The following is a 23,943-nucleotide window of genomic DNA, read 5'->3' on the forward strand; positions in this document are numbered from 1 at the left end:
ATTAATATTTTAAAAATAGTTAGTAAATCTGATTTACTAGACAATCTGCAATTTATCTTTCTGTGTACTGGTAATGGGTCTACGCACGATTCCGCTGGTGTGGGCGTATTTATGATTGTGATTATTTTGCTTGTAGCTCTAATTGAAAAATAAGTAAACAAGCAATTATAGAAATTCCCAGCCCGCAGAATACCACCGCGCAGTGGTAAAATTAAATTCTTGGATAGTAAACAAATGCTATCGGAACAAAGGTCAAATTAGCACTTTAATCAAAATGTCAATGAGCAAATAACGCGCACCGACGTGCCGAATGAAAGGTGATTTTAACCTAAGACGCGAGTTTCTCTTATTTTCGTGGAGGTGGCAGCGCGAATCACCAAAGAAGAACCGACAAATTGTGCCGAGTCAGGCAATAAGAAAAGATATTTAAGCAGAAATCCACGAGAGCCAAGCCAAGTTCATTAAGACAAACGGTAACAGTAATAGGAATAAACAAAAAAAAGAAGCGGATATAAAGCCAAAAAACCTTAGTTCAAAGTGCGGTTAAAAGTGGCGTAAAATGGTGAAAATGCTCGATCTGGACCGTCACGCAGAGTGCCCACTGTGGGCGGCACTGGCCTCCTCGGATGTCCCATGGACGGGCATGGACTACGCCTGCCTCAACGTGCTCAGTATCTACTGCAAAGTATTCGATAGGAAGGAAATATACGATCTCATCGTGAGGTAAGGCACTAGCCGGGTTCGCAAAGCTGCCGCTGGATGGCGCCACAAGAACTTGCGTTCAAGCATAACGAAGCTGCGCACAGTGGAATGAAATTAGAATTTATTGATAAAATATTTTTATAATATATTTTTATGTATTATATCCAGGGTGGTTGTTATTATAATTATTTTTAATTTATTATTAATACTTAACAATCTCATTTCCCTTTTAATTTTCAGGAAAACCTGCCAGTCCTGCAAATGTCCTCGCGAAGCGCATGCCATCTATCAGCAACAGACGACCAACGTGCACGAGCGACTCGGCTTCAAGTTGGTCTCTCCGGCGGATTCGGGAGTGGAGGCGCGGGATCTGGGCTTCACGTGGGTTCCGCCCGGAGTGCGCGCCTCCTCGCGGATCAACCGCTACTTCGAGCAGCTGCCCGACGAAATGGTGCCCCGGTTGGGCAGCGAGGGCGCCTGCAGCCGGGAGCGACAGATCTCGTACCAGCTGCCCAAACAGGACCTCTCGCTGGAGCACTGCAAGCACCTGGAGGTGCAGCACGAGGCATCCTTCGAGGACTTTGTGACGGCGCGAAACGAAATCGCACTGGACATAGGTAAGGCTATTATTATATTACACATTGTGGTTACACATGGGGGAATGGCTTTAGCTTAAATTGCCTGACCCCACCCAGAGTGACCTAACTGATTGCGTTTTGCATTATTTTCCGGTTGAATAGCCTACATCAAGGATGCCCCCTACGATGAGCATTGTGCGCACTGTGATAACGAGATAGCCGCCGGCGAGCTAGTTGTGGCGGCGCCCAAGTTCGTGGAGAGCGTGATGTGGCACCCAAAGTGCTTCACCTGCAGCACCTGCAACTCGCTACTCGTGGACCTCACCTACTGCGTCCACGACGACAAGGTCTACTGCGAGCGCCACTATGCGGAAATGCTGAAGCCCCGCTGCGCTGGCTGTGATGAGGTGAGTCGTCTTTGGCTTAACCCCTACTATCCGATCCCTAATTGACAAATATTGTGTGGCACACTTTTGGGGCAACGTCTGCAGATGGTATCTGTGTGTCGCCTGGCGAATCGAGAGTGTCCGTGTGAGTGAGTGCTCGCTGTCACGGGCTCTGGTTTTTATCGCCCGCCGCACGCAGTTCACGTTTATTGCATAGGTGCGGCTATCGCCCTTTCCAAAGGTTATGACATTTTCATTGAACTTCACTTGGCTGCCCGTGGGAGTCGGGGATCCCGGGGATATCTATCCTCCAGCTCCGCAAATGCAGCAACTCGCGAGTGGCGATGGCAACAAAGAAATGAAGGCAGTTCATTGGCAGCATTGGCTGTTGACGCGTTGTCATCCGTCGAGCGGAAGTTCATTGCGAGTGAGCCGGAAATTTGTGGCATTCGGTTAAGGTTAGAGATTGCTACAAATTGCTGCAGGTATCCGCAATTCGTTATTGATGTGTACAAACTGGTGTAGCTCGATTGAAAAGATCCTTTATGCATTTATTTTGATTTTAAATAGATTGCAAGTGAATAGATGTTTTTCATACGCGTTTTTCGTGTTGTTTGATTTTTAATTAGAAAATATTGAATAAAGAAAATAAATTCGGTGTTATTGTAAAAAAATACCAATATGTTTAAATTCATTCAATTCAAATTCCCATCCCATGATAAAGAAAAACTTTCGCTTTCGTTGCGAAAAGCTAAATAAACATATGAATATATCACCACCCCAGATGACCCATTTATTCATATAAATCTGTGTATTTTTGGCACAATTTCTAATGACAATCAAATGACGAGAATAAACAAAAGAATACAAAAATAGTTTGGCTTTGTGGGGCAAGAACACAATTATGCCGCGTTTGACAATAATTATACTGATTCTGAAAACGCAGAAGAGAACCACAGCGAAATCGGCGATAAAGAGCCTCTGAAAGCTGCTGGCAAATGTTAGTGTCAGTGCCAAGACGAAATTTATGGCAAACATTTGTGTGCAATCCACTCGGAGGCGGCGAAATGGGGCGTGGCGACCCTGGCCCCAGGCGCTGGCCATGCCAAAGAAAACTGATTTGCAAACACTGGGAACAGTAAAAGTCATTCGCATAAGAATTACGAATGCTTAAATATATTTTTCCCACTTTCGAGAATACCAAATTTTATAGGCAAAATAAACAAATGAATTGGGCATTTTATAAACAAAATTGTATCTCAACATTGTACTTTTAAATGTTATTTTTCTAAAGTCGGAGATACGATGTGACCATTAATGCCAAATTAAACATTTTTATGGAAATTGGGACCTTAGCTCTGTATATTATTGCAGCCAACTGTGCGTATGAATAATATGTGTGGTATGTAGTTTAGAAAAACGATTACTAATGCTTTTAAATGTTGTTTAATTATTCAAAAATAATGGATATTTAAATAAGTCCAAAAAATATGCTGACATCATTCCGAAAGTATCCTTAAATCTTGATAATGGTTTGAGATTCAAAAACTCTTCATTATTTTATCGAAATGACAGTTTCATTTGATTTTCCTTATCTGATTTATGGCCATGTCGCTTACTGTTCTCCCGCACGAAAACGGCGAGCAAAGCAGAAAGTGGCGAAAAGTGTTTTGTGGAAAACAGCAATCGAAGCATAGACCAAAAATAGATCCCCCGAAAGAAAAGGGGGCGCGGCAGGCGGGGTGTCGACTAAACTGATTAGAAAATCCGCTTTGGCCAATTCCGATTGCTTTGGCATTTGACACGGAGGCAAGGCAGTGCAGCAGCGGCAGCGAACAGCAGCAGATACATTTGTGTTGCCAAATTGCCAGCGACAAAAGTCGGCGATGTCTTGTCAGCTCTACAGGCCTTTTGCTCTCATCGCTGGCCGTCAATTAGCGCCGTTTGCCATTTGAACGGATTCGGTTCTTGGCGGTTCTCTCGCCGCTGATTCACTTGTTCTCTAGAAATCGGGGGACCCATGGGCATTGGCTGGGGCATTAATCAGTTGCAAGACGATCGATTAGCGGAAAACAAGAGCTCGCCGCCCGAGCAACTGCATCCGCCTGGCGATTTCGCCCATCCCGATTCTCCTCGCTCCGCGCTCTCATAAATCGTCTCAAAACGTAGATAAATGAATATATATCGATGATTGGTCCAATGATTTGTGAGCGAAAGTGAAATAAATATTTTTCGAATTACCTAATCGGCTGGCCATTAACGTGAGTGGTGTGAATTTTTCGAGTGCGTGGTGAATATATTTTATATAATACGTGTTAGCCGATTCGCTTCTCGTCAACACATACTCTCATTGCATCGGCGAGCGTTGGAGGATTCGGATTCCGTTTCGATTCTGGGCATTACGCAATGGCCGCTGAGGAGACGGCGCTTACCGGCGTCGGCGAGCTACTATTCTCGCTGCTCATTGGATACCTAGGTGCCCTGGAATTCGCCTTTGTGGCGCGCCATCTATACCACTGGACTTTCCAACATCCCGGCGATTCTTCAGCAGATGCAGCAGCTGACTCTGAAGAACTGCCTCGCATGCGAGAGCGATTGGATAAGCAGATCAAGGAGGCGGCCGAAAGGGAAGCCCTGGCAGGAACCAATGTCATGCAGGATGGTGTCCTATATGTCAATGGAATACGAGTGGATCCTGCTGGAGATAAAAGAGAAGCTTTGGCAGCCGAACTGGCACGTCAACAGCAGATCGAAGCCGATACGAGGCGTCAGCTGGCCGAAGCCGAGGCCAAACTGGCAGAAGAAAGACTGCGAGTCCAGAGGGAGAAAGAAGAATCGGAGGAGCAGCAAAGAAAGCTCGTAGAGGCGGAAAGACAGCGCGAAAAAGAGCAGGCGGAGAAAGAATTGCAAGAACAAAGAGAAGCCGAACGCAGACAGCTAGAAGAAGAAGAAAATCAGCGTAAACAGCGCGAAAACGAGGAGAAAGAACGCCTAGAAAACGAAAGAAGGCTGATAGATGCCGAACGGGAAAGGGAGGAGAATGAGCGAATACTGCAAGCAGCTGAAGAGCAGCGCGAGCGAGAAGAAAACGAAAGAAGAATCATCGAGGCAGAGCGTCAGAGAGAGCAGGCCGAAGCCGAAAAGGAGCGAGCCGAACAACAAAGGATCCTGGCTGAAGCCGAGGCAGCCGAAGCCGAACGTCGTCTCTTTGAAGCCGAGATTCAGCGAGAGCATGATCAAGCTGACGAGGAAGAGCAAGCACTGAGGGATGCGGAGATTGTAGAGCGTCTTCTGGCAGCAGAAAGAGATCTCAGTCCAAGCGCTACAGAGAGCGAACTAGAGGAGGATGCTGCCATCGCAGAGCAGTCGCGTCGCCTGATCTCCAGCAGAACCGATCTGGAGCAAAAGCAGCGAATGATTGAGGAAAACGCCAGACGCTTTCTTGAGGCTGAAGAGGAGATGGTGATGTTACAGCAGCGCCAACTTCAAGCCACCCACAGCCAAGAGGAGGCAGACGAGTATGCTGGCATGGAACCCGTGGTGGAGGAGCCGTGTGTGAAGAAAGTGGCTCCACCCAGGTTTCAGGAGCCTCCAGAAGAACCCATGGTGCATAAAGTGAAAACTCAATTTGGTCAAGGAAGTGGTTCTGAAGACGCCTACTCAGCTAAGTCCAAAACACTCACCTTCCCTGGCGTATCGGATGAAGGATCCTCCCTTGAACCCAGAACTTCGTTCTCCAGTCAGCAGTCGTCCTTCAGCACGCAGCCCTCTGATGAAGGCAACAGAATCGAAAGTGAACGCCCAGAACCCGAAGGAGAAGATCAGATACAGGAAGTCCAGTACACTGAGGACTACCTTCGTTCTCTAGATGGCATTAAGAATCGTCCTTTGATGCGAGAGGATGGTTCAGGAAGAAGAAGGGCTTTTAAGAAGCGACGATCCAGTGGAAGCTCGAACTCCTCGCGGGAGTCGCGCGCCTCCCGCGACGAGGAACTAAAGATGTTCACCTCGCTAGAGGAGGAGGAGTTGCGCCACGGCGACCGGGAGGACTATAACCCCATCAAGTATACGAGCGAACCTACCCTGAGGGTTAAATCCCACCGACGTCACAAAAGGAGTCCAGCAAAGGATGTTAGACCAACGGCAGAGTCGACCACATCCTTAGAGATGCTCGGTGAGGAGAGCACAAATCCCTGGGGTGAGGTTGTGCCGGAGCACTATAAGGATACCGAGTTCTGGAAGCGGGAAAAAGCGCTCTCCATAGACGAGGAGGAAATCGAACTAGAGAGACCCTCCAGGGGAGAGGATGTTGAGGATGAAGCCACAAATGAGCCGAAATCGTCCTCCTTTGAAGAGGCCACTGAGGCACAAAACGAACAGGCAGTAGCCGCCCTAAAACAACAACTTTCCAAGGAGCAGGTGGTAAGTAAATGAATCCACATGTCGAGGATCTTTATCAATGGCTTATTATGTGTGCGTTAGGACAAAGAAACGGAGAGGGACAACCCGCAAGCAGTGGATACCAACGACAGCAACAAATCCAATGTAAGTGCGTAGGACAGACACCTGGCATCATTTCTCACCCACTAATTTCGACCACAACCTGATACAACAACCGCACACACCACTGCCGCATAACAAACTGTCCTAACTGCTTTACCTCTTTGCTTTTCATATTGCTACTGCTCCCACATTCCGCTTGCTTTTCCGCTTCACCTTCCACCCGAAAAAGCTGCAAACCTCTACCGCAGCAGAGGAGCAATCAAGGGGTGGTTCACCTGGCTTGCGACGCAGTCCACGTATGGATGAAATGGAGCATTATCCGGAGCGCTGGTCCGCCAGCCAGGAGCAACAGTCAGTGCAGCAACAGCCACCGCGAGCAGCACCAGCTATCAATGTCCAGCAGCCGGATACGGCTCCTTGGCGGGATCAGTACGGATTGCTAATGGAGGGACTCAGCGATTTCTACGACTTTACCGCATCTGTAAACCCATCGAGATCCCGTTCGGCATCGCGAAATCCCTCACCAGCTCCCAAGAATGTGGCAAATTTGATGGATGGGGACACGGAGCGATCGCTGGAGGTTTACGACGACACTCAGGAGGGTGTAATTGCAGGCGAACTAAACTGCGAGTCTGTACTTCAACTTCTGGAGTCGAACTTGAATGAAACCGAATCCACAAATGACCAACTTCAAGTGCAAACTGTAGCTGATGATGCCAGGGATGGTAAATCCATATTACCCATGGTCCACGAACCACTGGAAAGCTCTACACTTGGTGCTGTTTTGGAAGAAAGGGGACGGGAGCCTTCTGTCGGAAGGATTCAATCCAGATCCCGCTCCCGTTCACCACTTCCCACCTCAGAGAACCTAGAAAAAAGCATTCATAAGCGCAGGGAGCGATTAATCAAACAGAACGATGAACTCGCCGAACGTCTATCCCACTCAAGTTCCGAAGGTTCTATGGAAATGGAAACTAATGGCAATGGAAGATTAAGTCCTACACTGGAGGTCACCCTACCACAGCCTGTAATCGAGATTAATGAAATGGCTGACAAGAACATGGAGGATGCGGAAACTACGCCTGAAGAAATGCGACTTTTTGTAGAGACCCTGAGAGCTGAGAGGAATGCCCGCTCAAGATCCCGATCTCGTTCCCGTTCTCCTCTGCCAACGGCTGGTAATATAGAAAAGAGCTTGGAAAGTCGTAGACTGAAACGCATTCAACACAATGATGAAATCTTCGAAAAACTACACGATCAAATGTCTTCGCCTCAGATCATAATAGAGTCCGCTTCACCGCCATCTTCACCGCTTCCTCTACCCACAATATCCATTGAAATTGCCGAGCCACCGGAGGAAAATACTACCCAACCCGAAGCAGAACCTGAGGATACACCGGAGAGCATGGCTAGACTCTTCGAGCAACTTCGTCTGAATCGAGTGCGATCCCATTCTCGATCCCGATCCCGCTCGCGTTCGCCGCTTCCGACACCCGCTAATTTGGAGCAGAGTGTACAGAAGCGCCGGGAGAGGCTGATTGCTCAGAATGATCAATTCTTCGAGGTACTCCAGGAGAGAGCAAGGACCCCGGAGCCAGAAACTCGTTTGACCGTTGAGTACGTCTATGAATATGTTCAAGAGAAGGATGAACAGGTTGGTGTAGGTCGCGACAAGCGATCCTTGTCCCCATCTCGCTCCCGTTCACAGTCACAAGAAAAGGTGCAAGATGATTTCCACTTGATGCTTAACCTGGAGGGTAGTGAGTTGCGCACACTACGCAAAAATAGTGAGGAGTTGGAAAGTGTCCTGGCCGTGGGTGCAAAGCAGCGGGAGGTCGATATGGATGCCCTAGAGAAGCTACACAATGCCAATGAGGAAATAGAGCTTCGCGTGCTCAGCCCCACTAATTCGGAATTAGAGAGAGTGGTTGAGATGACACGTGAGAATCCGGACTTGGACCGCACGGTTTCTGAGGTGGCACGGGATCTGCAGGACGAACTCATGGCCAGCGGTTTCAAACGCTCCACCTATGTTGGGGAGTCCTTAGACCTAGGCAGCGATCAATTTAAGGAGCTACGTCGAGAGGCAGCCCAATTTCAGAGATCCCGGAGCCCATCTCCAGGATCGAGCATGGACTACGCTCGAGAACAGGCTGCAGCTCAAAGGGAGCTCCAAGCAGCCATTCTAGACTCTCTGACCGAAAGTCGTCTGGGAGCCAAACCCAAGACCTACTCCGAGGAGAGAACTGGCGAGTTCGAGGACATATCTGCCGCCCAACTGGACGATTTGCGTCATCGTACGGCCGAGTTTCAGCGATCACGTAGCCAGAGTCGTTCGCCTTTGAGGGAAGAGGAGCTAACCCAGTTGAGGGACATCGAAGCGGAGTCGGCTAAGAGGGAGCTGCAGGATCAGTTACTAGATAGGTTAGCCGCCTCGAGCATTAATTTCGAGAACTTCTCGCGGCACTTAAACGCAGACTTCTTGGACAGCGAGCGAAGGGCCTCGGACTCGGCTTTAATGGGTGACATGGAACCGGATGAATACCATCACTTCCGTCGCTATTCACTTGCGCAGGAACAGCCCGTCGAGGAGTATCCCAGTGATGACTACGTTTATATATCACAGATCGAAGTGCGAACTCTAACTGGAACAAGGACTTGGTTAAAAGAGGATTTTTACACCCAAGAAGCAAACGATTTTTCTGATTCAAAAAGTCCGGTTAGGGATGAAGACTCCTGGGCAAGAGCTGTTCTGGCTGCAGAGGCCGAAGCTGCTGAATTCGATTCCACCAATGCCATCTATAGCTATGATATTGTGGGAGACCATGAGAACTTGGATCAGGACAGGAGCAGCTCGAATGACAGCGAGGACACGCGACAGACGGTGGTGGAAATCGATGACGAAGATGAGTTTGAGTTTGAGTTGGACGAGGGAATCTCGGATAACAACGAACGCACCCAACCCACCGATGAATCCCACCATGACACTTCCGAATGTGAAGAGGCAGAAAGGAATGCAGATCGCTATGAAAATCGGGGAGCTCAGGATTGGGAAGAGGTAGATGATGTGGAAGATTTCCTCGACTACGGCTTCGACGATGGTGCTGTGGGCGGAGCCACACCATACTCCGATCCGGACTCCTTTATCGAACAGATCTACAATGAGGCCATAAAGAACAGAAAGCAGTCTGGAATTCTAAGGGAGTACGAGACCATGGTTCAGGAGCAATTGCCTTCGGATCTCAGCGAATCTGAGAAGGAAAAGTCCGGTTCTGACAGTGAGAAATACGCCTTGTGGGCCAAGACCAGGGAACTGGAAAGATCACATTCCGGTACCCGACACTCAGATGTTGATATTGCGTTGGGGTTGATACCAGAAAGTGATCATCGCGATTCTGAGATGCGTTACCTAGGTGATGCGCATGTAGTGGCACGACAATCCACAAGGTTACGTACCCGATATGGCTTTAATCCTAAACTTGAAGTTGGCGACCTAGAAGATGACATCGAGGTGGACCTTAATTACAAGCCCAAGAGGGAGTACAACTGGCGCAAGAACTTCCGACTGGACGACAATGAAGAGGGAGAAAGAAGTACCCAAGTTAAGACAGAAGAGGATGAAGAACAGGAAGCCAGAGATCAATTTGAGGAGGAATTCGGGTGGCAAGATCGAGAGCAAGAACAGGAAGACGAACATTATCAGGATCAAGAGCAGCCGCTGTATGCAAATGAAGAAAACGGCGAAATCGAAAACGTAGAGCTATTGGAAAACCGCAGGATCAGTCTAGGCGGAGAAAGTATCACCCTCTTCAGTCGTAGTCCTGTTCGAGAAATTTTACCAGATGTTCCTGAAGAACTCCCGCAGGAGGAAGAAGCATTCGAGGAGCAACCAGAAGCAGTGGCTCCATTGGAAGACTTGCCAGCCGAGAAGCCCAAGAAGAAAAAGAGCAAGAAGAAGCTGCGTAAAGGATCTAAAACCGAAGAGGAACTTCGGGATGATAATGATTCGGACAACCAAGTGGGTTTCTCTCGGCGCAGTGATGACCAGGAGGCAGCGGATCCGCCAAAGAGAAAAACACGCTCAAGGCGAAGCTCACGAAGCAGCTTGACCAATGAAGAGCCCAATGGAGGATCAGGACCCTTTTCACCTAGGAGCAGTCTTGCTTTTGTGGGTGAATCCTTGGAGGGCATAGCTGAATTTGAACCACAGGAAAGAGAGGAAGAGCAGTCCACCAAGAAAAGGACTAAAAAACGCAAGAAGACCTCAACAAAGGAATGCAAGGAGGAAGCCAAAGAAGATAACCAGACCATTGACGATTCTCTCTTGGATAAGGCAGTAGCTGCTGCTCTGGCGGAGATTGCCCCCGTTTCGGTGTCCACAAATTTGACCCCAGAATCCACGCAGCAGAACCTACTTTCCACCATTAGCACTGGACAGAGTGTCTGCATAACCCCAGCATCATCAATCGAAGAGATTGGTGGATCGCCCTCCTCGACTTCAACTACGGTGGCTGCAGTGGTACCAGCGCGATCCGTGGTGGACACCTTCGATATACTCAAAGATGCCAATTTCTATCCGCTCTTCTAGATCGCTTGGTTTGCAAACTAAAACTTCAACCTTCACACTCTATCACCCATTTGATTTACTCTCTATCTGTTTCTTATAGACATGATCATAAGCCAAGTCAAGCCAAGCACAGCCCAGCACAATCCAGTCCAAGCCACATCCAAAACCGAGCACGTTGTACATGAACTCAGACCCAGTTAAAGATCCAGTCACCAGAATCCAGCATCCGCTCCTCTGACTGAGGGTAAACACCCGTCCACGGGATCCCAGAGATTCCGATCTGTATAAACTATGTAATTATACTAACGACCCAGAAAAACCTTGAAACCAAGAAAAAACGAACGATTGAAGGATTGTTTACCATAGCTGTTAGTATACTTAACACTTTTGTCTTTATAAAAATGACGAGAATAAAAGCCAACTGAATAAATGAAGAAAACATTTGGTTGTACTCTGGTTGCTATTAATAGTCATACACCCCATCGAAAATCGCATCTGCGGTTTGTGCCAATTCTGCACCGGTCCTCGAAATACTCGGGCATTGAGATCATTCATGCCGCGGCAGCGGTGTCACCCATCAATGGGCCACCAAGTGCAACCGCAGAAGAAGAGGGTTCATAAATCTTCCCCCACAATTGCCCATATTATTCTGCACAAGACTATCTGTGGCCCAATTTGCATTTTCGCATGATGTCATCGCTTGACACACACGGCTAATACCAATGGGCCAACACTCAAGTCCCAAAGGAAAATCTACGCCATATAGATTTACTCGATTTTAATGCTGTTGTCATTACGACTATAAACGAAACAAAAACAATCTGTCATGAACATGAGTAATATGTATATATAGTATTTGGTTTTCTTGGGTCTTATGTCTGAATGATGGCACTAAGGTCAGGGCTAAGTGGCATTATGTTGGTCTAGAATTTGTCAATGAAAATATGGGGACATCTGTTGTTCTTGGTAGAAAGCTAAATTATGTCAAGATTATAATTAAAAACGCAAGTTTGGTCAAAATAAGCTTGGAACATAAATTTAAGCAATTCTAACTTTTTTTTAAGATTGTATTTTGTTTTATCCCAAAAGTATGCTAATCCAAGTGTCCAACTTTGCATTTCATTCATGCAGATCGTTTTGTTTATGTCAGTTTAGGGAAAAACATTATTTTTGCACTTTGTTTTTTTTGCGAGATGCCGCTGTCAAGTTTTATATGTCATATCCTTAGTCAAATTAAGCAAAAGTCAGCCCCATAATGGCGACAAAGGTTCGCGGCAGATAACAAATTATCTCAAAAGGGGGAAATTGAAAATGAAAAATTCCCAAAATATTTATGACAGGCCAACAGGAAAGTGTGTCACTCGAGTGATTTGTTTACGCAGCTCACTTGGCTTTGTTCTCCATTTTTGCACAGGGTAAACGGGCCATTTGGAATATATTTCTGTAAAACCCATTGCGTAATGCATTTTGTGCGGCAAATAAATGTATCTCTCCGAACTTGCGTTAGAGCCACATCCAAGCAAACACGGCCAAAACGTTGCCAAAAAGTCTTATTCAATAGTTTTGTCTTTGACATGAATTCATTTTTCTTGCGGGGCGCACTTAAAAGCCTGCGGTTATATTTTCTTTCATATTTTACCCCAAAGTACAAGTGTGTGTATATATAGTATTTGCACTGCGCGCGGAAAATTGCCTTAAATAATTTTCTAAAAAAAATTCACTTGAATTTTGTGCGTTCAGCTGGTAAATGAATTTTATATATTCAGTGTCAGTTAAATGAAACACCTTTTTTTGCACACCGCCATACAGTTTTTCTTGCATTTTTAAGATACATATTTAAGCGTCATCTTAGGGGCATCAATAATATTCCAAAAAACATGATTTCATTTGATTTGCAGCAACCAAATGACAGACATATTAAAAATGTGCCAAATTAAAATCAAATCTTTTTGGTGCGCAGCTGTTCTTAAACTTGAACTTATAAAATTTACACAGAATAGGCTTCTTGTCTCGGAAAAGTTTCCCAGTTTGACGTTGATTTTCGCTCAATACCCCTGAAATCAGAAATATAAAAATACGCTGGAATATTCTATACCGCCTATACTGTCTATATGTGCTTTTGCCTGAATTTATGACCCAATTAACGCTTTAACGCCTGCGTGAAAAATGCCAAATAATCGTAATGATGATCCAAGGGAGGGGAGGGGGGACAGCGGTCACATCACGCAAAAACTTTTTATCAAAGATTCGCGAAATGCGGCTTATTTTTAGACCAACTTGCAGATTGCATTTCACTTGGCTCCATTGCAGTTGTTGTTGTTGCTCGTGTCTGCGGCGAAAATAGCAACAACTAATATACACATGCGATGCATTATTTTATAAGTATGTGCATATAGCCAAGCACGAACATATATCATACTGTATATGATAGATAGAAGGAGCATGGCCAGCGAAACTTAATTCGCACAAAGAAGTTGAGCCGGAAGCGTAATTATGTATTTTGATTTCAAGTAAAATTATTCTGCCAATGACCTTTAGATTAATATTATCTTGTTATTATGGATTATTATGCAATTTATTATTACAATGTTTATGCTAAGCAATGTTTAATATTTTAGCTTAGATATCTTTATTTTATATTCATTTGATAAAGTAGACAACTTAATCCACAAAAACTGATTAAAAGTCTGAGATTTCATTAGCATTTCCCTTTGTGGTTTATATGTTTAATCCCCCCCTTTTTTTTTTATTTTGACGCATCCCACGTCACTGGCCACATCATCATTAGAACCATAAATTTCCCATCTCGGCAGTGAATCAGTTTACATCAACATTTGGATTCTTAAACAATGTGCATGTATTTATTGTGCTGGCTGCCCTCTTTTAGCCAGAACATTTCACGAGCTGTTGATTTTGTTTATTAATCATTTTAATCGGACGGGCTTTTCGTATTCCCCGCTTGGTTTAGACGGCCTTGTTAATAGCTTTCTAACTGTCACTAGAACATTCTTTCGGCCCATTTGGCCATTTGTACTTGTTAGTTTTCGCCAAACTTACCTTGGATGGCTGCCCTTTGGTGTCGTTTCAATTTGTCTAATGGAAATTTGTTCTGCTGTTTAATAAACATCGGTTATTAATTGGGTGAAATATATTAATTTGCCAGAAAATTTAAGAACTGATTTAGGACCTGATGAGGTCATGGTGTATAAGTGTTCTATGAAAAGATACTGAATATTGATGGACTTTTTTCTTCGAATGCATAAGATCATTGAATGGTTGCCATAATTATTAACTTGCCCTTGATGAACGCTACTTTCAAATCATAAAACAAACAAATTTTTGAAATGTACCAGGGGGAGAACATAACAAACATAAATTCACAAAATGAAAATGAACTGAAATTAACGCACCCTTTCTATTTATGGTATTTCAGAATTTCGGAATTTTTTCTTACATTAAATTGAGATTATTTTTCCAATTTGCCGGCACACCTGTTGGTTCATTTCAATTCAATAAACATTTTCGCCCATTGGCATCACAATGTCTGTCTGTATGCCAAATGCTGTAATAATGCAAGAAAATACAGAAACTGCGGAATGCGAAAATAAATTCCATATATTAATACAATTTCGATAATGTATGGCCTGGAGATCAATTAGGGAATCTATTGGAAAATTCAAAAATACCGCAGGGTGCGATAAGCCAAAATGCCAGACGCGCAGATCATCATCGTTTTAGAATCGTTTTAGAACCGATCCAAGGGAAAAGCGATTTATGCTCCACTAGATGGCGATCGTGTCGTTTGTAGTGCAGTGTGGGAAGCGAGAGAATTTTCCTCGCTTTTCCATTTGCGCGAGTGTGTTTGTTTGGGTGTCGTGTGCACAAGCGCCAGCAACAACAAGAAAAACACACTACATTTCATTTGGTGAAAAATTGAAAAATTTTCAAAACTCTGACATGCGATTTAAGGGGGGCGATTTTTGAGTGTGCAGGGGGCAAGGGGGGCTAACGATTTCCGAGGGTGGCCAAGCATGCCACACCCCTTTGACCGCCGGCAGGCAGGTGGGGCAAACGCCCACAACTTTTGGCACCTGAAATGCGTTCGATTTTTCATTTAGTATTTTTAGCGGTAAGCGCGAACGATATATTGCATGCAAATTGGCCGAAATCGCTGAGAAAATTACCCCAATTGCAATGCAAATTCAATAATGCCGTTAATTATTGGCGATATTTACATTGTCTACCGCAATAATTCAGAACGCCCGTCTCTGACGCTCCGTAAAAATAAATCTCTATTGAGATCCAAAGATCTCGACAGATGCTCTCTCTCCATTCTGCGCCCATTTGTCTGTGGCTCTCCGAGATTTTATTTTTACACTTGGCGGTGGCGAAACTAGATACAGAGCGGACTGAAAGCGGTGCAGCAGGCGTTTTGAAAAACATTTTCGGAAACCGCTGCGCCAGTTGAGATCCCGACTCGGCAAAGTTCATACCGTGCTGGACCTCCGAAATCGAAAATCGAAAATACACAAAAACTAACACACATCGATATACAGACACACGGCCAGACAAATCCACAAGATACAATAATTATAGAAAGTTCAGTCGGTCATTAGAGCGAGCGAGACAGCGGGCGCGATGGCGGACGTGGAAATTATGCAAACGGTGCAAACGGAAGTGAAGAAGACCACGAAAAAGGTCAAGAAGTCGTCGAAGCGGCGCGAATCCGAGGTCCAGATCAGCGAGGTCGAGGTGGACGCCACCATCGAGGAAAGAGGGTAGGTGACCTGTGTCATGTGTGTCCCAGCACAGTTTTGTGGCAGTTCGTAACGAAAGTCTTCTTCTGTAATCATATCTCAATTCTCTTGTGCTCTTTGTCCGATCATACCAAATACTTTGTTGTACAAAAAAAGAAAAACATTTGCACATTCCAATCGAAAAGATTCCAAAATCAATATATGTATACAAACCAATGAAAACTCTTGCATATCGAACTTTTACAAAACGACACACGTTACTACTCTACTTTCCTCGGCCAAAATGTTTACTAAAAGGTATCCAACAAGTCTATCTAAGCACACCCACCACCACAACCAGTGCCACAAAGTAAAACAAAAGTAAAACAAGTAACACCCGAAAACTACACTGCACAAAATGAAAACAAAACCGAAAACTATACAGAATACACACAATCCATGTGATATATACCCCCATATATTTTGTTTATGCCCATGTGCGATGTGAATCGATATCTATATCCCCCCGATCTCTGTGTGTGCTTGCAGTTAATTTTCAGTGGCGAGTACACAAAAGCCATGGACAAGGACTGGCACTCCGGACACTTCTGCTGCTGGCAGTGCGACGAGAGCCTCACCGGACAGCGTTACGTCATCCGGGACGATCATCCGTACTGCATCAAGTGCTACGAGAACGTGTTCGCCAATACGTGCGAGGAGTGCAACAAGATCATCGGCATTGACTCCAAGGTACGTGAGTGTATTTGAACCATTTCGACTGGGGATCGTCGATTGGGGCCAATAAACTGTTCGTAAACCGAATTTATGGCCATATGTGGGTAGTCAAAACATTTAATAACCATTAAGTAGGACAGAAATGCAGGCAGACGGCAAATATGGAGCACACTTCCCTTGAGAAGTTACGAAAACCAGTTCCGAAAAGAAATGGAATCCATAAATATTTTTGAAATCGCTCCAAAGACTTCAGATTACAACAGTTTAACCGAAAAAAAAAAATTGAATTTTAATGTGATTTTTATGTTTGCGCTGTGAACTTTATGTGCATTTTATTATCATCGCGCTTTTATTGTGTCGGTTTTATGCGTCTAGCCATAATTTGTTTTAATTATCGCGTTAAAATTAGAATGACAACTGCAACACGAGAAGAAATGCAATAGCTTACGTTTAATTTGTTTTCGGAATGTGTGTAGAATATGCGAGCAAGGTTTATTTAAGTTCTGAATTTATTTAAGGGTTTCATTCCGTAAATAATTTCTCATGGTCTATGGTCTATGTTCTATGGTATATGTATAATAATGGTCTGTGCAGCATGTATTTATCAAGTTTTAATAATGTATTTTATATAAGGGCAATTAATATGTCTGCCAACCAAAAATATAATTTTAGGTAATTTATTTTGCTTGGCTAAAAGCCCAGCACTCAACAGCCCAACGGAAATCCACATTCTATTTCAAATGTTTATATGCCAAAGAACAAGATAAACTCTTATAGTTAGTGAAAAAAAACATAATTTAAAAAGGAATATTATGGCCCAAATTTAACTAGTTATAAAAGTAATTCAAACATGCTTTCCAAAAAATTCCTTTTAAATATATTCACTACTTAAAGAAACACCTGAGTGTATCTAAATAAATCTAAACTCGTATCTCATTCCATTTGTTATCCCTCCCTTCACAGGATCTGTCCTACAAAGACAAGCACTGGCACGAGGCCTGTTTCCTGTGCTTCAAGTGCCACCTGTCGCTGGTGGACAAGCAGTTTGGAGCCAAGGCGGATAAGATCTACTGTGGCAACTGCTACGATGCCCAGTTTGCGTCCCGCTGCGATGGCTGCGGCGAAGTTTTCCGCGCAGGTAAGCTAAATTCGGGGGAAACTGTGTGAAAATCGTGGCATACTTGCGGGCGGAGACAGAGTAATGGCAGCACTAAAGTGAAATTATTGCCATGAGAATCTCGGAATTCAAGTTCTTGTTGTTACCGTTAAGGATGGCTAATTGTTACCGCTTAATGGAGTTTCTAAGGAGCCGGGAGTTGGTCCAGAAACTGGTTCGGTACAGGTATCCCGTATCCATGACATATCTCGAACACTTGATCAATTTATAATACGAACGCAAGGAAATTGATTGCCTTTGGCTAGCTATTTGTTAGCCAAACTAGGCTCATAGTCATTGGAGTGGACTGCACGTATGGGTAATAAATCTTAGCTTATTGTCAAGGCCTAAACATAATTCTTAAGTCACAAAGGTCAACTGGTTATAATTAAACCAAATTTAAAGCGTTTTAAAGGAGCAATGTACTTAGGAAACAGTTCAAAGACATTAAAATCAATGGTTATTAAAATGTAACTCTTTTTACGTTTTGAACATTAAAAAGTCATCTAAAAGCTTGAAATTACACTCAAGTAAGGATTACTTATTTGAACAATCAAAATGTTAGCCGCTGATTTATGTGGTCCACCCGAATTGATTCGCACACCGTGCATTCCAACCAACGAACTTGCCACACTTGAGTGCGTCCAGTTTCGAGATGCAAAGATACGAGCGCTTACGTAAGTGCGTTGATGTCTCGCCTGCAAGTTCATTGTCACCTGTGCACAGACTCGGTGTCTTTAATGAAACGGGCAAACTGTTCCAGCCCACGCCAGACCCTGAACCCGCTCTCCAAATGGCCCATTCCAACCCGCTTTTCGGGCAAGGTGTCTGCTGCTCCGTTTTCAATTGTAGCGCAAATAAATATGACAGAAAGGCAAACAGTGTCGGAATACATTGACTTTGTCAGCGAGTGATAAATTTATGGCTGATAAATGCCGCAGATCAGTTCCGAACACACCAACACCAGATACGATACGATCTTAACCGATCCAATACGATCCGATCCGACCCCTCGGCACGTTCCCAATTTGGCCAAAACACCAAGGGGGCCGTGACACTTTCGCGTTAACGCAAGGTTGCCAACCACGCGTTGCCAATTACGTGTAGAACAGGCCAGAAGCCGTAAATACAGTACAATAATGTATTGTTGATTTTCCTGCACTTGCGAAAAGTTATTTCAATGTCAGGGCATCCCACACACCGCAATCCGTCGGATTGAGAGATTCTGCTGTTTATCAAAGGTGGATCTCGGATTGACAGTCGACACGGCAGTGACCAATTTGGGCACCAGCTAATCACCGCATCAAGTGCATACTAAATACTGGCTATTTACCAACTCAAAACATGATCCCATCCAGATCTTTTGGATTCCCACTGAGCTCACCTAATCCCACACCAGTGACTCACCATATAATATTCATGGATGCCTGTACATTTTTTGTTTGATTTATTTACTCTCACTGACACGCGTCGTCGAAGCAAAGATTTTGGGATTTTAATTTCTATTCTCCCCCTTGATTTGTGGCTTTTAAATTGCCTTGGTTCGGCATCATTAGAATGAAAAATGATTATTATGCTGCTTTCGGAGGCGGAGGTGCGGCAAAATTGCGGCAAGATTGCGAATCAGCGGGAGGAATTAAATAGAATTTGGTTTTTGGCACCCAGCGAATGGGGCTTTCATTTTGAGTCAAGTATATAAAATTGGGTAAATGGATATTCAGTTGGCCAGTGGAATAAAATAAATTTTGGGACTATTGTGGATCCAGGAAATGATGTTAAGAAGTTTACAATTAGCCTTGATTTTTGCATTACATTTTTTCATTGCATCACATTGAAGTTTAGTTCCCACTTCACTCAACTCAGCTAATTACTGACACATTTTTCTAATGAATTTCGATTTTTTATTGACTTTCAATTGATTGATTTGCTGGTAGCGAACGGAGGGGAATCCCACGCACGATGCGATCATCCAACGCGTGTCGATCCATTTCCGTGAGTCGAGCGATTTAATCAAAAACGATGCCAGCGAAATGAACTTCATTCCGCGACGCCCTATGGTCATAATGTTCCGTCGCTCCAAATCGGGACAGAATTGATTAGGCACTGCAACTATTTCCTATTCGATCGCGTCCCAAATGCCACTGGGCGTTGCGACCATGCAACCAACCAGTCTGAACTCCAAGTTGTGATCAGTTGACATGTTCCTAGCCACAATGCATAATGGTTGCCCACACTCATAACCGTGGGTAATCTGCATAAACAGAGGCTATATCAAGTGCCATGCGCCGGCGGGTTCGTCAATCTCCTCCCGGGCCGGTTCCTTCACTCAAAATAGTTCATAATTGCCCCACCAGCGGGCGGAGATCGGCAGATTGAAGTCTCTAAATGGCACCTCGACTGCCTTGCCAAGTGTTACACAGAAAGAAAGTATCTTACAGATATTTCCTTGTATAAAACAATGATTATTTTGAGCGATTTATGAATGAATGTTATAATCGAGAACCTAGCAACCCTGACAATTTGTTGCTCTTTATTTTCCGATTTTAAAATAATTCTCTTCAATTGAATTGATATAATTTTTGAGCAGTGCAGCTATTTCAGCTTGTCGGCTTCGATACAACAAGATGATCTGTTGTCGAAGGCGGCATGCAACAGGTACCGCCTCTCCAGTAAACAGTTTTCATTTCCACTCAATTCACTTTTCACTCAGCTCGATTCAATTTCGACTCGTTTCTCTCGTTGCGGGTTTGTCTCTCTGAACTCCGCCGTCTGCTTTTGTTTGGGGCCCTCGACTCGGGATTTCAGTCTCAAAGCGGCTTTCAAAGCGCGTGGAATGTGCCGCGGATACAAAAGAATTTGCTTAGCTATCAATTCCCCGTAGACAGTGTGTTTGTTTTGCTTGGAGCAACGTGTTGCATGCGAATTTGATGCATAAACTTTGATCATCTCAATATAATAAAGAACCAAAAAAAGTATTTCCGCATCCAAAATCAGTAGTTGAGAGACGCCGGCGCTGATTAAAAGAAACCAGTGCCCGTCTCCAATTATAAACATATTGTTGTTTAGAGCAATTCACCTGTAAACAATATGGAAAAGTGTACCCAAATGGCTTCTGTTTTCCTAGTGTGTAAATTGCAACAGCGGGTAACAGCGAGGAACTAGCGACCCACATTGCGTATACTTAATGCCTGATTTCACTTTGCACTCGCTCACACATCCTGGGCGTATACGTAACGAGCGGCCCACACATCGCACACATTACACAATCCTCAGGTTGCAGCTGCAAGTCACCCAAGAAATGATATCGAGACACTCGTACCGCCTCTGCTCAACTTACTTACATTTCGATATCAAATTCAAGTCAAATTCATAAATAACCAATGGAAATTTCGTGCCACCAAAACCGGAAACGAAATTGGACCCATTTTGGCTGCATTTAGTGTCAAGCGATGGCCATTTCGACGCGTTCCACATTTAAATTTGATCCGAAATGGGAAAACATGTAAACCAACGACAGAGACATATGAATATGCACGCAATTGAGTTGGAATTTCTTTCCATTATAGCTGTTGTCATTGCAATTGAATATCAATCGAAATGAAATCGCTTGCAACTATTGCCACATGGCTTTCAATTCAATTCGTTAATTGCGAAGCGAGTGATTCGGTCGATTCCCCTTGGGGCAGTCCACTTAATTGCCTGGCTAATTAAAGATCCTATCTATGGGGATCCATCATGAACTCCCTCATACTTGACCGCCAAAGCTGATCCCGCTCAGCCGTTGTCATCCGTTGGTCTTATCAAAACAAAGGCCAGCAAACAAGCAAATTCAATTTCTCTTTTCCCCGAATCTAACAGACCAATAAATCTCGTCTTTTAAGCCAACTTTGTGCCCTGCGGCGGGTCAAAGTCAAAGATCTCGCAGTGGAAATCCAATATTGCGGCAAGCCGCTAAATGAATACCATTTTAATGCACAGCTCAAAAAGAAGATCTTTAAGCTGGGTAAATTAATTGTTAATCATTAAGTATTATCTTAATGATATATGTACACAAAATTCCTTCGCTATTTGCCATACGCAGATACTTCTCATATCTTTTCATAATGATAGCTCATTCTTGAGATTTAAAAATCTAGCTTTAGATAAAATGTAAAGATTTTAGCAACTGCATATGTGGTTCTTGCATTATTTATTAAAATCATTACATTTTTTCTTTCTGTGTACGATATTTGCGCTGCTGATGGTTTCCAATTGCAATTAAAAATGCAGACCATGCACGAAGTAAGGGTTTCATTTTGGCTTCGGTTTTTTGGCTCGCACGGCGTTTGGGCTTAGGTTGACATATCCGAATCCGATTCGAATCCACTTTCATTTTCGGAGCTGTGACACTCTGAATGGGCCAATGCAAATGTAAACGCAAATGTCATCAATCAGCGGCGTCGCACTCGCAGTCGGCGACCTGTCAATATATCATTGCCTCAATGCCTCGCCACTTGACCCTCGGAATCCGAGCGTCATTGCTGCGGCGGCAACGTTTGTTGTAGGCGTCGGTTGAGACTCCAATCTTTCAGTGGGCGATGCCTTTGGTCTTTGCGGAGCTGACAGCCCATCACAATTAGTTATAATTATGTTAGACGCTGGTCGCTATAAATAAACGTTGTTTATGCCCCACCATTTGGCCGCAAAGAGCGTCGCAAACCCATACGAATGCTGTGGTTGCGAGTTGGTAACCCAATATTGATGGGACTAGCTGTGGGGTCAATTGAGTTTGAACTAGATAGAGCTTAGCAGTCGATATTGGTAGCCATTCTATTATTAGTTCTCTACTGAAGTCACACGCGATAAAAACTTGCAGCTCTGTTTGAATTTCATGTGCCAAATTACAGGTTTTTCACATCCCCAAGTCAAAATAAATACTATTGCTTTGTTTTACTACGAAGAGTAGCTTTGCTAGGTTTCTGATTGCTTAAATTCATATTTATGGAAGTTTAAATATTTGCTTAGGGTTTATAAACATTTTAGAAGTAAATAATGCTATTGTTATTAACGAAGCTTAGATTTTGACAATCATATGTTGACATTTTCGTGACATGTTGACTTTGTAAATATCACTAAAAAGTCGTTAGGTTATAAGTTACTGTTTAATATGACCATTAAATTAGATTTTGATGTATAATACTTTAAAAATCCGGACTAAAAATCAGCATTATCATTACAACCTCACACCTTCATCATTTGCTCTTCAGACCCTAATCTTACATCATCAACCCAATTCGAATCCCATTTCTTGACCATTATGATTTCTCCGGCATTCCTAGTTATCCATCTACACCTTCCCAATTCCCAATTGTGTGGGTTTCTATGGCTATTTACCCACTCTAATCTATTCTATTCCAATCTGAGCTTCCTGTGCGCTTCTGACTTGGACAATTTCCTGCTTCAATTTGCGCACAAGCTTCGGGCAAATCAGAAAAAAATTGTTCACGAAGTTTAACAAATTTTTGGTCTTGTTGTATTTACAAAAAGTTAATTATTTAATGATTTATGATAGCCCGTTGTTGTTTCATTTCCATTATAACCAATTTGGCTTCGGATTTTATTTATAAGCATTCGCTAAGTTAAATGAAACTCGTTATTTGGCAAATGATGTCATAGAGGCAACGCCTTCGGATCATACCAGATCCATGGGTGAAAAAGAGAGAGACTAGGCGTCGCCAAATTTGTTTTCTGTCCAAGTCCAGAGATCGATTCCAGATAAGCAGAGTTCGCTGGTTGGTGTGGAATATCTTAAATGAGTTTTATAGCCGGTCTTCGATCTCAAACTGACCCACTTTAGCGATGGCATGAAGAAAACTGCATTTTTCGTGACTTATCAAGGTGTTCTCGTCTAGAAGAAAGGGGCAGGTCAGAACTGAAGTCATTTAGCTGGGTACACTTTCCATTCGTGAACTAATCTGAACAAGAAATACAAAAGGTAGCGCTCGATCATGACCGACGTGGATGTACTCAGTTCGAGAATGAAGTCTCGGCTTCACCTGCAAACCAAAACGATTGGTGCCGAGCGGATCAAGAAGGCCAAGGATAACAACGAGGACATCGCCGTGCTGAGCATGTTCCTGCCCAACGCCTCCGCCGTGGAGGAGAACCGGAACTTTTATTGCCAGTTGGGCGATTATTGTCGCCTCGGCGATCCGCGTGCCAGCAAAGCAGGTAACATGGCCAGCAGTAATATTCCAGTGGTCCACACACTCATAAATCGAACTTATGTTAATTAACAACGGATGAGACATCATAATTTATCAATATTATTGTCCGAAAACTATTCGAATTGGCCAGAAGAAAGGAACCGCCCACTGGCTGGTGGCGAGATCCATAGCGTCATCGCCATCGATGGATGATGATGAGTAATGAATCCATTTAAGGGGGTCTCTCAAACAAGACAGACAACTAATCTATTACTTTATAAATCTAGGGTCTATCAACTTGGGTGTTTAATAAAGAAAGACAACCCATAAAATTTAAATAATGAAACCCATATTGTAAAGTAAATCTTTTTATTAAAAAGGTTGATTTTTAAAGC

General features: G+C 43.8%; 1 protein-coding gene across 10 annotated transcripts in view; it reads left to right on the top strand.

Annotated features, from left to right (window-relative positions):
* The window catches only part of LOC6738401 (four and a half LIM domains protein 2), a 58,683-nt gene that overhangs the window by 32,369 nt on the left and 2,371 nt on the right, over window positions 1-23,943 (top strand). For 2 of the 10 annotated variants that reach the window (XM_016171612.2, XM_016171611.3), the window contains 4 exons: window positions 943-1,319; window positions 1,443-1,687; window positions 16,022-16,222; window positions 17,171-17,345. In XM_016171612.2, coding sequence (XP_016032228.1) covers window positions 943-1,319; window positions 1,443-1,687; window positions 16,022-16,222; window positions 17,171-17,345 — 998 coding nt within the window. Of the gene's footprint in view, window positions 1-360; window positions 724-942; window positions 1,320-1,442; window positions 1,688-3,406; window positions 6,089-6,148; window positions 6,212-6,398; window positions 11,188-15,136; window positions 15,515-16,021; window positions 16,223-17,170; window positions 17,346-20,149; window positions 20,336-23,326; window positions 23,574-23,943 lie in introns of those variants that run through there. The other 8 variants (XM_016171614.3, XM_016171618.3, XM_016171619.3 and 5 more) reach the window with 8 other exon arrangements.

The sequence above is a fragment of the Drosophila simulans genome, chromosome 3L (genome assembly GCF_016746395.2).
Source record: "Drosophila simulans strain w501 chromosome 3L, Prin_Dsim_3.1, whole genome shotgun sequence".
Classification (NCBI taxonomy): domain Eukaryota; kingdom Metazoa; phylum Arthropoda; class Insecta; order Diptera; family Drosophilidae; genus Drosophila; species Drosophila simulans.